At 45.9% G+C, this 14,008-nt stretch overlaps 1 protein-coding gene across 1 annotated transcript; it reads left to right on the top strand.

Moving 5' to 3' along the window:
* Positions 1-92: 92 nt before the first annotated feature.
* LOC116787652 (protein mono-ADP-ribosyltransferase PARP12-like) lies at positions 93-13,612 on the top strand. Its single transcript, XM_032689449.1, has 11 exons — positions 93-2,848; positions 2,928-3,104; positions 4,662-4,704; positions 6,056-6,246; positions 6,835-6,970; positions 7,450-7,570; positions 8,613-8,703; positions 9,950-10,022; positions 10,733-10,863; positions 12,678-12,829; positions 13,271-13,612. The coding sequence occupies exons 5-11, from the start codon at positions 6,911-6,913 to the stop codon at positions 13,549-13,551; spliced, it is 909 nt and encodes a 302-aa protein (XP_032545340.1). The 5' UTR covers positions 93-2,848; positions 2,928-3,104; positions 4,662-4,704; positions 6,056-6,246; positions 6,835-6,910; the 3' UTR covers positions 13,552-13,612.
* Positions 13,613-14,008: the final 396 nt, after the last annotated feature.

The raw sequence follows: 14,008 nt of genomic DNA, 5'->3' as shown, positions 1-14,008 counted from the left end.
ACTTGGCAAATAGAGGAAGGGAGCATGTTGCAGTACATAGAATCCAATATATGGAAGCCAAACGCAGGTTTCAAACTGAAGTGCTATAGTATCTGTGCTGTGAGCAAGCATTATGAAGGGAGAGGGGTGGGGAGAGATGATTAGAGAAAAGGCAGATGAATTGGAAAGGAGGAGGCAGGGGAATAAAATTTCATTCACCAGAAAGTAGAGATTGAGGTTAATCAGATATTTTAAAACCATTTCAAATTCAAATATTAACAAAGTAAGGTCAGAATGTTTTATTTTGATTATTCTATAAGCAGAATAAGTTTTTTAGCTTTGAAATCATCTTTCAGCTTTGAATTTTATTTTTCTGAAATGACATTTTAAAATGTACAAACACATTTAACAAAACCAGCTGAATATCGACTGGAATACGAAGGAATAGATCCTGATCCCTTCCTCAATTCCCAGCCCCACTGCTCTCCAGTGAATGACTTGCTGATTCAATACGTAAATGCTCATTTGAACTAATGGCATGGGAGAGGTTTCCATTATTGGATTACTTTGGTTTACATTATTAATGTGGCAACGTTATGTCCAGATAAAACAGCAATTAGCTATTTCCAATCACGTAATAGTTAATCATTTCCTAAAAGGTGGGAAGTAGCATGCTGGGACTCCTCTAATAACTGCTGGAGAGAGCAACAGCAGAACACAGAGCATTTTTAATCTTTTGTATCCAGCATTTATGTACTTACAATAAAAACAAAGTACCATTTACAAATCCGATGTCATCTACTGAAACTTGTAAAATTTTGGAACTAAGTAAGGTGGGTGGTTTTTTTTTCAAAGGAATTGAGAGTTATTCTTGTTATGACTGCTTCCTGTTCCTGTGCTGAATTAAGCTGGGACAGCAGCAGTGTGGTTGGTAGGGCTCATTTCCCCACTTCCCCCCCTCCAATTTAATTTACAAGCTGCTGGACATCGTCCAACAGGAAATCCAGTCTTATTGAGAAAACCATTGAGAAAACCTACAGGAGAAGATACTGGCTTTAAATGATAATGTGGTTTCAAATGAGATCTAGAAATGTTTCCAGGAACCCAGACAAGAGTTGGTCCCTCCTCATGCCAGGCTTTGCTGAAGCTGAACCCTTTGGCACACCTTTCCACAGCAGCCCACGGACAGGACACCGTGTGGGTGGTTGGGGAACCAACCTGCAGAAGATCTTGCAGAACCAGGTGAACCTGGTCACCCCAACATTTCCCGAGTCCACCTCCTTAGGTGCTGATTTGGGGGATTTTCCACAGCTTGAGGTAGAAGCATGAGGTGCTGCCAGCCTGGTCCCATGCTGCAAGACCCCTGTGAGCACTCCCACATCAAACCCTGGAGCAGTCTGAAACTGCAACAGAGGTGCTGTGTGTCTGCAGACAGGCACAGAGAAAGGGTGAAATGTCCCTTCTTTGTCTGTTTCCTCTGAAGAGAAAAAGTAAACAAGAATTGAAATTCCTGGGAGGAAACTAAGAAACCCCACCTGGAGGACCATGGGGTTTTTTTTATACAGGATAAATCGTTTGACATATGCAGGGAAACCACACTTGGGTGCCTCTGCTGACTGTGCAGGAATATGATCTTGCAGGGCTATATATATGATGTCTGCTCCAAGACCTATCAGATACTGGAAATACAGACAGATATAGTACTGTGGCTGCACTGACAGTGAGAAATCTGAGGTTCAACAGTTCCATGGATGACATTGCAATTGAAAGGGATAAAAACAATAAAAAAAAAGATGCTCAGGAGGTATCGGTTTACAGTGAGCTCAAGTCTCCAGTTTGTGGAGAGTTGTTTGCTTTTAGAGAGGATGGTATGCTGCTCCCAGCAAAGCTGTGTAAACATTTTCTACCAAGCCAGAATGTTTGTCCTAGAGCTATCTCATGCATACTGAAGTTCTTAGCTTCAGTTCAGAAGCGTATTTTACTAGAGAATTCACATAAGCAAAAATGAAGCTCTAGGACCTGATCCTATAAATCTCATCAGTCAAAGGGAAGCATAAAAGCATAAAAGTTATGCTACTGTGGAGATGAAAGCCAGATACTACACAGCAGGTCAAAAGCCAGACAAGACAGGCCAGATGCAGAAGAAAGTAAGTTCAGCTTCATAATCACATTTGTGGCATTATGTTTTGAATTTTTTTTTTTAATACTATGTCTATAAAATGCACTCAGAGTGCACCCTTTCCAGAAACTCAAACAGAGATTTATATGTTTCAGCCACTACTGATCTAGTGTGACTGGATCATTGTGAAATAAAAATGTTCGGGGTAATCCAACTGAATGCAATTTGTGTAACAAAAAAAAATTAAAGTAATGTTTACATCTGAAAAAGTTTGCATAGTCAAGACTACTTGACCTGTTGTTAAGTTTTATGCTTCAGTGCTTTGTTGGGAAACACTGTCAGCTTCTTAGACTGCAAGGCTCGAGGTCAGACTGGAAAGCTCCTAACCCTTCTCTGATTTCCATGGGGAAGAGCAGAGCTGAGGATCAGACTTCAAGGTACAGGAATGCAAACACTTGGGACTGTGCACAGCTCAGAGGGCTGACTGAGCCTGCCTCACAGGGCTCTGTGCTTGGCAAACACTGGTTTGTGTGGCTCCATGCAGTGCTGAATACTGCAACCCTGCCAGCAGTGTGATAACCAACCTGGGGAGAGCATTCACTTTCTGCACTGAGGTTTGGGGTTCACTTTGCAAGGCATCACCAGCTTTTGGCTTTCAAAGAATGATGTTCAGCAGAAGCTACTCCTTGATGAAAGGAGAAGGTCCCGAATATCCCCGGCCACTAGAAAGCTGGGAGGAATCGGCTTCAGGTAAGTGCCGGTGTGCAATGAAGGGGAACCAAGCAGTAGGAATAAATCATGCTGCTTCATAATGATGCTGATTTTGCAGATGTATCTGCCAGAAACGTCTGCTGTGCCTGGCTGGGTGTGCTCGTGCCTGGCAGACGCGCATGCGTATGTCGCAATAACCAGAAGGAAATGTTACTCAGCTCCGTTTTCCTGAGGGTCCGTGGCACAGAGGTATCCATGCTGTCCCACGGAGAGAGGCTTCGACAGAGACAGCAAGGTACAGATGTGCTGTTGGGAGTTCACAAGGAGTTCCCACAGGCCAGTTGTACTTTATTTTTGAAGGTCTTACTGCACCTGGGGCACCTTTCCCTTGCAGAGCAGGGGTTCAACAGGCTCATCCAACCTGTCGGGCACAAGGTTGATGCCCCCAGGTTCCAAGGGTGGTAGCTGGGCAGCCTGCCAGGGAGGTGGCACATGCCGGGCTGTGACACCTTTCCTGGGGTTGCTGCTGAGCAGGGAGGGTCAGAGACACAGGAAGTTGGGGATTTCATGGCTTGGTTTTAAGGTCTGTTGGAGTTAGTCGTACTGTAAGCCATGTTTATATTTCATTAATTTGTCTTTTCTCCTTGCGTGAGAGAAAAGGTAGCATGAGGCTGCTTTTTATGTTTGAAATTCCCTCTGTATCAAGTTATTCCTGTAGAGAGATAAAAAAATTTACAGATGCACAAGATCCAATAGAGAAATCTTCAGCAAAAGGTGAAGGACACTACCTGTCCTGCCAGTAAAGTATTTGTCTGCTTTTTAAGTGTTTCACCTTTGTTTATTTCTAGTTGGGGTTAGTTGGTGAGTGGAAAATCCCTGCAAGGAGCAGAAAGTGGAAAGTGAAAGCAAGGCATAACTGGACATTTTTGAAGGCTCATGTGATTAGGGCGGACTGGGAGCCCTGGATCTTGGCAGGGGAGCCAGCAGGGGTTAGCATCTGCCTATGGAGTGGGGATAGAGCAAAGAGGGGGGGAGGCAGCAGTGGAGAAAAGCCACTTGGAAGTATCATTCCACCCCACTTGCCTACTTTCCTCTCCATTTCCCCCATTCCCCTCAAATCCCACATTTCAAATCCACAAACTTCAAATTCTTCAGCCAGTGCTAGCAGCAGCAGCATTGTGCTGTGCAGAGGGAAGAGAAGGGACGGCCACATCCAAAGAAACCTCCCGCTTGATCTCTTGAATCTCCTGCAGTGGGACTGATCTCCTGCAATGGTTGAGAAAATGAGTTTGGAGCGTTTTCTAGGAACAGACCTGGCTGCTGTTACTGAGCAGAAAGAGCGACCATGGTCTGAAGGAACAAGCGGCATCTGCAAAGGAGACTTGAGTCTTTCCTCACTCTTTCTTCTGGCAGTCCAGGGACTGCCAAGCCTTTGTTGTGTGGACCTTTGCACTGTAAATAGCTCTGTGAGGGAGCTCCTCCTATAACCATTTCCTCTCACTAGCCTGCTCCAAATACCCATGATCCCTGCCGAAGTATGAAGGACGTCAGAGCCGGATACATGATCATTTCCAGTTTCTGTTTCCGTATTGTGTTCAAATTCTTCAGGCAGCTCAGAGCAGACCCTTGCCACAGACCCTTGCAAGCTCCACGGCTGGCAGGGGGGCAGCTCTCAGCTATGGGTATGTGATCCACGACAGTTAATGTTGCAGGGACAGTGAAGTGGTGAAATAAGTGTTGTCTGGGTTCAAAACGGACACTGAATGGAGGCTGAAGCACAGCAGCAAGCAAAGTAAAATTCTCTGAAACGGAATTATTCGTGGCTACCTGTTTCAGCTTCTTCTCTTTGTAGGTGCTGTGTCTCTAGGGTAGAGTGCAGAGCAGAGACTTTGCTGGTAAGTAATGACATCCCCCGCTCCAAGGAATTTGACCTTGTCTGGCTGTCAGACACCCGGCTAGCTCTCACTCCTCATCCTCAAAAGGACAGGAGAGAGAAAATAAGATGGAAAAGTTCATGAATTGAGATAAAGACAAGAAGATCACTCCCCGTCTTCTCAGATTCAACTTCACTCCTTTGTTCATGACTTTTCTACCTCCCCCTGCCCCTACCCCCACCTCCCCACCCTCCCCCCCGCAATACAGCAGGGAAGGGAAATGGATGTTGTCCTCGGTAATTCAGTGAGAGTTGCCCTCTGCACCTCCATCATGCTCAGAAATTTCCCATGCTCCAGAACTGTTCATTTCCCATGGGCTGCAGTCCTTCTGGATAAGCCTGCTCTAGCAAGGGTTCCTCTCCATGGACTGCAGCTTCCTTGAGGGCCCCATGCTGCAGCATGGGGTTCTCCATGGGCTGCAGTGTGGATATCTGTTCCACCATGGTCCTCCACAGGTTGCGGGGAGGCAGCCTGCCACACCATGGCCTTCTCTAAGGGCTGCAATGGAATCTCTCCTCCAGCACCTGGACCACCTCTTCCCCTCCTTCTTCACTGACCTGGGAGTCTACAGGGTTGTTTCTCTCACATTTTTCCTTACTCCTCACTGCTCAGCAGCTTTCTCAGAGGTGCCACCAGCTTGGCTGATGAGCTCAGCTGTGTCCCGCAGTGGGTCTGTTGAGCTGGCTGTGTCTGGTGTGGGGCACCCCAGGGGCTTTGCTCACAGAGGCCATCCCTTCAGCCAACCACTGCCAGGATCTCAGCATCGGCAGGACATGGTACAGTACCTGTGAGCAGCAGCTTTGTTTTCCTGAACATTGAAGGAGGGATGATGCTATCAGTGCCTTCTGAAAGCACTCTGACTTCTGCAGCTGATCACACACTGCTCAGAAGCCAAATCTTATGCCTATTAGCCAGGTGGCATCACTGGCCTTCATGCAACAAGCTGAGTTTATTGTGTCAAGTGTATTTCCTTACAATGTGTATTTTAGAAAGATATATTGTAGAGAAAAGCAGTGATACAGGTCCAAGACAGAGAGGTCAGGGTTATTTCTGTGGTGCTTACCATGCCACTGTCACGGGTTTACTTTTTCTAAGAAATCCAAACGGGAATTTTCCTTTGCCCTGTTGCATGTGGGGGAAGGATGTTGAATGGGGAGGACAGCTCTCTGCCTTGGGTGACTAACTACACAAAGGAGCTGGCTGGCAGAACTACATTCCAGGCTAATGGCCCTTCCAAATCTTCAGGGAGGGGGATGGAGTATTTTCTCCTCCTCTCCTTACAAACAGGGAGCATTTCACTTTTTGCCTTAAGGGAGGCAAGGTGTGTGTGTATGTTGGAAAAACTTTGAGGCCGTTTTGCTCTCGACCTGGTCATCTGGCTGCTCTCCTCAGCTTCCCTGCGCGCTGCCCCTGCGTCCAGCCCGCATCTGCTCAGAATTCATCGGAGAGTTTGTGCTCGTCGGGGAAAGGGAGGAGTCCCGACCGCAGCCAGCCGCAGACAAAGTGAGTTTCGTGGGAAAGAAACCACCCTTCTTTCCCCTTCTCCCCTTTCCCTCCCTGGAGCTGGGAGATCTCCATTGCGGCTTCTCCTGCGATCCGGGACCCCCGCGGTGACCGCCAGAGCCCAACAGCGTCCCCTCCTGACCGCCACAGAGCACTGCAGGCTCTGCTCCTCCAGTGATCCAACAGCGCTCCTGCCAACCATGATCAGAACCGCGCTAGGGGACAGAGGAGTATCAGGCTGTTTTTCGCCAATATACATATCCTTTAATAAAGGGTTGTTATTTCTTCCTTTTTCCGTGCTTCCTCAGTTGGAGCCTCTTAATTTCGGATTTACAATTGCTGAGAGAGAAGAGTTTGGTCTACCTCATAACTCGTCCTCCTTAGCAAAACACTCCAGTCTCTTTAAACTGAGATAGCCACATAAATGTATAAACAGCAGTACCTTGGTTCTGGGGCAAACCTGCACTTCCCAGCTGAAGGGGGTCTCCTTTTTTAGAAGTGATTAGATTTCTGATCAGACCAGGGATATTGGATATTTTGACACCTTTGGAAGATCCTACTGGAATCTGGATTTCTCTTTCAATGTAGGGCAGAGCAAGCAGCCAAGCACTGATCAGCTCTTCTGCACCTGTGTTGTCTCTGGATTCATCTGTCTCTTCCTGAAATGGAGTACTCCTGGTATTGGCTTGATGATTCTGAGCAGTGGATTGAGTATGGGAAAGAGGTGAGATCCATCTGCTGTTGATGCCAAAAGCTTTTGTTAAACCATCTTTGGACAGTTATTTAGGGCATGTTATTCTGCAGCTGGTGTGTTCTACACGCACCGCTGGGTGCCCTTGCAGTGCTGCTCCGATGCTCGGGTGGAATTGTCTTATTAATTGTCCCTCAAAGCAGGACTGGAACTCTGCGAAAGCTTTTAAAAGACTGGCTTTGAAAGCGTGTGCGTTTTCCAGAGTTGACAGACATCTTTTGGCTGAAGCTGACCACACAGGCTGAAGGCTGCTTTGTTGCTGTTGTTACAAGCAGCTGTTCTCTGTGGGGTACCCCTCTGTCACTGCAGAACAAAATGCTTTAAACCTTAGAGACGTACTTCAGAGCAGCACCACATAATAGGGGCCTGGGGAAACACTGGTACTTCCCCACAGTGACTCCTAAACCGAAGGGTGGTTTCTAACAGGTATAATTTCGTTGTTCTTTCTACAGCATCCAGATCACTGCTCTGCCAGTGTAACATCTGCATTTCTGGAAAATGAATATCTAGCTGACAAGAACGCTGTTATTTTTTTCTCGGCTGGTTCTCAGCACTATAAGATAAACTTTGCAGGTGAAGTATATCCTTGTTTTAAGTCTGTTACACAGTGCAGCTGGCTCGAAGGTATCTTCTTCCATGCAGAGCTTTCACCCTATGTCTGCATCTCTTTGATCAGGTCTTTTTCCTCCTGCAAATTTTCTCCTGTGCTACAGAACTTGAGCAGTATGTACATTTCTCTGCAGTTCTGAGATGCCTTGCTCAAGCTTCTACACTTGGGCATCTGTAGTCAAAAAAGCATCTCTGACAATATTGTATATTCAGAAGAAGGGTCGAGAGTAAATGCTTCATGGCACCTGGCTTGTCCATTTGGGTTTATACAACTAAAGAGAAGGAACGAGAAACCAGAAAAAAACCCAAAACAAAAGACTTAAAAGTCAAGTGGTAGAGAAGTGAGACCATAGTGGACATCTTGCAAGCTAATTATGGGGAGAGAAAGCACAGAGTGCAGCTAACGAAAACTTAGGGCTGGTTGCACAGAGAGAGAAACGGGAAAATGAGAAATGCTTTTCTGTTTCTAATTTATTTACCCATCTTAAAACTCCTGTTAGCTTTCCAAACTTTAAATCTGTTTCCTGGCATGAATCAAAAGTGGTGTTTAAAGGAGGAAACAATGGATAATTAGCCATGTCATACAGCGTGTGCTCTGTGATATTGTTACAGGACCAAGAAGAGAGGGCAGACTTTCCTCTTAGCACCACATAACAACCTTGTGCTGCCAGGAAAGCCAGGTTTATGGCCCCCATTGTATTGAAAACTCTTCTCTGCTGCAGGCCTGCCATCAGACCTAGTTTTCTCTGATTGGCAGCCTGGGTGCAAATACATATGCAGGTGCAGTAGGTGATTGGTTGCCTTTGAGTTTCACAACCTGTGCTTGCTGATCTCCAAGTAGGAGCAGTGCAAGTGGGAACGGTAATGAAGTCTGGACTGGGGTGGGTGGGATAGAGAGAGCACCACAATGCAATATTCAGGGCTACCTCCTCTTTTATTTTTACTTAACATATAAGAGTGTGTTCCTGGACAATGAATTTTTGAGTTATTGTGTTTTTCTTTGAAGACATGGTCCAAACAAATTTGCTCTTTAAAACACAAAGAAATGTTATTCGACTGCCAAAACATCTGTTACCTGAAGGTGGACAAGACAGAAGGTAATATACATGCATTATTTAACAATGTCTCTATAGGACAACACCTTTCTGCTAAGAAGTTCCTCCTACCTGTCTAAAATGCAATTTTAGATTTCTTAAATTCATTTTTAGATGACTTGTTTAATGGTAAATTTTGTGGCTACAGTATTTGTAAATTATGCAACGCTTCCGTGAAGCACTCTGGAGACATGTTTGGTGGCAGTGTCTGGCAGCTGTGAGAGACCACTAGAGTGGATTTGTTCTCTCTGTGAGAGGCAAGGCTACGTAAGGCTGACCCAACAGTGCCAGGAATTTTTATTCCTTGATTTATGCCCTCAAAGCTAATAAATAAACTGTGCAGAGATTAGGAGCAAGAGACTGCCAATCCCAAGAGCTGTGGAACATATGGATACCATTCCCTGGAGAGCTGAGGATATACTAAAACACAAATTCAGGCAAATCCCCCTAAATTAAATGAACTAGAGGCACTTACTTGAGATGCCCTATCTCATGGCTTTTTTTGAAGGAAGTTCAGCTTAACAGAACTGGAGCACATCTGCTGTAAATGTCAGTTGTGCTACTGATTTATTTTAAAAAGAGCTGCCTTTGCTTCAGAAAGTCACCGATAGAAAGTGCGTGTGAAACTGAGCGTTCAATTTAAGGGCTGGTTCAACCAAAGGGGGGGTTAATTAAAAAAAACCCTGAAACAAACCAAACTATAGATCCTGAATGGATGATGATGCTCCTATTGCTTGGGTTAAAAACCTGGGTGCCAGGAGGGCATAGTGCTGGAAGTTGTTGAGCACTGACTGGTGCAGTAGTGCCTGCAGGGCACAGCTGTGCATCCACAGGCTCCTGGCTGGCTTGGTCCTGGGGACAGGTACCACTGGCCACCCATCTGGCCAGTGAATCAGAGAAGAATGGCCACATGGAAGGAGAGGGCTCATGCTCTGGTTTCCTTGGGATGTTCAGATAGCACGTGTGGAGGGCTGTCTGGAGCAGTTGGATAAACCAGCGAGCTAGGAACCTGTTACTTCTCATTTGAAGCTCTTCTACCGGTATCTTGACCTGCCAAGGGATACATCAGTGCCGCTAGGATGTGTGTGGAAATCTAAACCGGGGAAAGGGATAATAGTTATGAGAAAAGTAAAACAAAAATTAAAATCCGGGGATACCTGAATGCTGCTGTAGAGGCTGTGGTTGGATTCTTCAGAAGGGGGTTTTGGTTAGAAGTATCGACTAAATTGCTCCTCTTTCTCTTCTGCAGCCAAAACATGACCCTGTCTTCTGTCTATCCTCCACAATGGGACCAGTCTGCACTACCTGACATTGGGTTCAAGGTAGGTCTTTCCAGCTCTCCAGTGGGTAGGATGAACTGTGTCCTATACTGATTTTCCTGAGAACATGAGTCAAGGCAGTTGAGATGTTCCCAGCTTTTAAACGTGTCTTATGAAAATAAGCAACTATGATGTGAAACAAGACTGACAGTTTCAGTCAGAATAGATGTGTGTTTCCTGGGAAGCTCTCTGAGAAACCCCTACGATACCACGCAGGATAAGAAAGGCTCTTTTGGCCGTTACTGGTCTGACCTGTCCTTTGCACTGTCCCAAGGCACCTCGTCATCTGATAAACTGGAGGAATTGCATCTTAAGGGGGTATTGTAATATTTCCCCTTTTGATTTGAGACAAAATGTTATTTGCTGTGGTAAAACTACAGCTTAGCCCTGTAGGGAAGGAGCTAGGGTGTCAGATTAAGACAAAACTTTCCACTCTTCTCCAGCCTGAATACTGCTGTGCATTTCAACTTTAGGTTACTCTGAACTCAAAATAATCTGGATGCAGAGGTGTGTCCACCAAAGGAAGCTCATATGGCATTGCATTGATTTCCCTCAGTGTCTGTGCTTCCTCATGGGGAAAGGATAGTTAACAGGAAAAACAGAAGGAGCTTGTGATTTTTATGTAGATGTGAGGAGGTTGATGAGTCCTTTGGGAGGACTGGGAGTTGTTACTGTCAGTAATACCCTATTTTTGGTGTTTTTAAAATTTTCAGTTGATACAGCTCAGCTTTGATTCCCACGAATATGGAAAAATCAAAAGGCTGTTTGAAAAGACGATGAAAGATTATTGCATCAACCAACTTCAGAGGATCCAGAACCCAACACTTTGGGAACTTTTTCAGTGGTTTGTATCTCTTTTTTTTCATTTTCCTTATGGCATCAGAAGACCGACATTTCCTAATCTATTGTCCTCCATAGCCCACCTTAGGTGTTGCTAAACCCAGTGGCTCAGCAGAGGTGAGGCTGCCATGTACCTGTGTTCCCGGGTCTGGTTGGTAGTGAGGGTCAGCACATGCTCCCAGTAGGTGCATGTGCATACACAGAAAATGTTTGAATACACACAGAGAAATCAACACAGGCAGCACAGCACTCCTGCAGTCGTAAACAGCACCAATGGCCTCATTGCTATCCCTTCCTCTGGCTGAACAGAAATGAGTGTCAAAATGAATGTCATTATAAAAGCCTGTTAATGGAATACATATACATTGATGGATCCCTCTAGGAGCTGGTCTTAGCCTACTCATCTGCTGGCCCCTGGGTCCTCTCGTCTCCAGTTATGTTTTGCATAGACACATACAATGCAAATGGGTCTTGGTAGATTTCACAGTGTCTTCAGCGATTGGCCTGGACCTCCCAGTCCCACTCATAAGCAAGCTCAGACCTTCTGGTCTCTCCAGCATCTGGCCTAGACCTATGACTGCTCCAAAACCTGACTCCTGGGTTGGCTCCCCTCCTTACTGGCTGTCCAACCTTACACTGGCTGGTGGTCACACACTGGCACACATGCCCTCATTTGCTGCAGTTGCTGGGGCTGTGGATATATGGCTCCTGTGACCCTAGGTCCTACTCCAGTTGCCACACCCAGACCCCCCCCCCACATGCATGCACACAGGCTGGAGACTCCATCACCAATGTAAGAGTTAGAAATTGGAGTTTAATGAGAAGATAGGGTAGACTGTACTGATCAGGCACTGGATGTGGCCAGACCAGCCTACTAACCAGGAAGTGGCCTGTTTTTACACAACCAACCCTTTTTACCCCCTTATCCATCTATTTTCCTGTTTATCTTTCTCAGGCCATCCTGATCTCACCCTTCTCCCACCTACAGTTCCTCTTGTTAAACATCGCATTGTAAGTCCTGTGCAATCCCCAAATGCACTTCCCTCTGTCCCATAACAAGTCCCATACTCTCATGGGCAGTACCCTCTTTATGTCTGTGAGCTGCTCTGGGCCTGTTCCATTGTTCATGGTGCCAAGTGTCTCCCTGATCTCTGGGGTTGAGGCTCCCCTGGGGCTGAGGCTCCCCTGGGGCAGCCCTTCAAGGAGACTGGGGCTCCTCTCTGTGATTGGGGTTGCCTCTGTGTTCTTTTGTATGTGTAGAAATGAGCCTCTTATCACATAACCTAACAGGGGGGTGTGTGATTCTTGCTAGTGTTATTCGAAAAATAAATTCTTTTCCTTCATCATAACTGAGCTCAAGTTTATTCCTTTGGTTTTAGTTTCTTCCATGCAGGAGTTTAAAAAAAAAAAAGGGAGGGACTTTTTTTTGTGATAAAGGTGGGGCAGAGATTATACAATCTTCACCGTGGGTTCATACAACTCAGTTTTATAATCATATTTATGCATTCAGGATTTATATAACATGAGAACTGACCAATTTCCAGTCAAGAGATGTTTGTCTCTTTACTCTGTCATGTGGTATGAAGTTGTGGGTGACACAGTCCATAGCGATGCTGAGAACTTTTTGTTTTGCTGGCACGAGCCAGCTGTGCAGCAGGGTACCAACAGAAGTGCAAAGCAGGCAGTAACCCCACTGAGAGTGGTTTGTGTCACTGTTTCTCCATGACCCAAAAGTAGGAGGAGTTGAGTTGGGAAGTTGTCCTCATGTGAACCAGGATAACAAGTCATTCTTTTTTTTCTTTTTTTCTTGGTCTCTAGGCAAAAAGAGAAGATGAAGAAGGTCAGTAAATCAAAAAGGGTGGATGAGCGGCTCCTGTTCCATGGGACAAATCCATCCCACGTGTCTGCCATCTGTGAGCAGAACTTTGACTGGAGGCTCTGTGGGACTCATGGGACAATGTATGGAAAAGGTACAAGTGCAGAAGTGTGGGTGTAGGGGCTGTAGCAGCACAGGCTGCAGACCTGGCCAGGCTGGTTTGTGGGTGTGAGGTGACTGACTGTCCCTGACCCCTGCACTCCTGCCATTAGAGCACTCTCCCCTGCCTCCATCTGCACTGCTGCAGACAGCATCCACAGCAATCCCATTCCAGGAGGGACTAAAAGCACCTCTCTTTGCTTCAGGTACCTGCAGTTCTGCAAAGCTCTTGGGCAGGTGGGACTGGGAGGTTGATGGCAAAATATGACTAGAGTTTGTTGATGCTTTAAAATAAGCCGACGTGTGTTGCCATCTCAACAAGAATGTGTGTAGGGCTACCTGGAGTTGTTGAATCACTGGCTGCCAAAGTGCTGACCACAGGTGCTTGTTCCTCAGCTGCTCTATTGTCTTACCTGTGCCTTTTTCTGGTCCCTAGGAAGCTACTTTGCCCGAGATGCCAGCTATTCTCACCAATACTGTTCCGCTCGCAGTGGTCGCTACACCATGTTTGTAGCTCAAGTTCTCGTTGGAGACTTTGTTCAGGGAAACTCTGAATACTGTCGCCCTCCAGCCCGAGCCAGCAATTCAAACAGACTTTATGACAGCTGTGTGGATGACCCGATAGACCCTTCCATCTTTGTCATCTTTGAGAAGCAACAAATTTACCCTGCCTATATCTTGGAGTACAGCGTTGAGACCCAGTGCGTGGTCCTGTAATGAATGGTGGAATCCCCTTTGAATTCACACTAAATAAATTACTCTTTATTAATTCTTTTTTTAATCTTTGTTCAACTTTAGTAGTAGCTTTGGAACACTTCATAGTGTGGTTAACAAATATCATTCCCCTGATGGTTTGAGGGGATAGTTTTCTTGGTAGGGGCTATTCTTTTTCCAGCATAAAGCGCTAAACTTCAGCATTCACTCTAGCCTGGAATAGGGATGAGCTTGCCTTGCATACCCTGATGTAGTGACACCTACTGCTGCTGAAACCAGCACCACTGAGTGTACAATTAACTGATACGATCACTTAGGGTTGATTCCTGCCTATGATGGTACTGATGTGCCAGAGGGAGACTGGGCAAGGAATGTGGAAGAAGAAAAAGTGAAAGTACCTACGCCGTGGTGCACAAGAGAGGAATCATGGCTTGTCTTCTCAGCAAATGGTAGGAAGCTC

Source organism: Chiroxiphia lanceolata, chromosome 5 (genome assembly GCF_009829145.1).
Source record: "Chiroxiphia lanceolata isolate bChiLan1 chromosome 5, bChiLan1.pri, whole genome shotgun sequence".
NCBI classification, from domain to species: domain Eukaryota; kingdom Metazoa; phylum Chordata; class Aves; order Passeriformes; family Pipridae; genus Chiroxiphia; species Chiroxiphia lanceolata.
This window is presented reverse-complemented; position numbering and strand designations above follow the sequence as displayed.

Coding starts and splice junctions, on each gene's coding strand:
- LOC116787652 (XM_032689449.1), top strand. CDS start 6,911: ATGGAGTACTCCTGGTATTGGCTTGATGATTCTGAGCAGTGGATTGAG. Junction 8,704..9,949: donor GAAGGTGGACAAGACAGAAG/GTAATATACATG, acceptor TCTCTTCTGCAG/CCAAAACATGACCCTGTCTT. Junction 12,830..13,270: donor TGGGACAATGTATGGAAAAG/GTACAAGTGCAG, acceptor TCTGGTCCCTAG/GAAGCTACTTTGCCCGAGAT.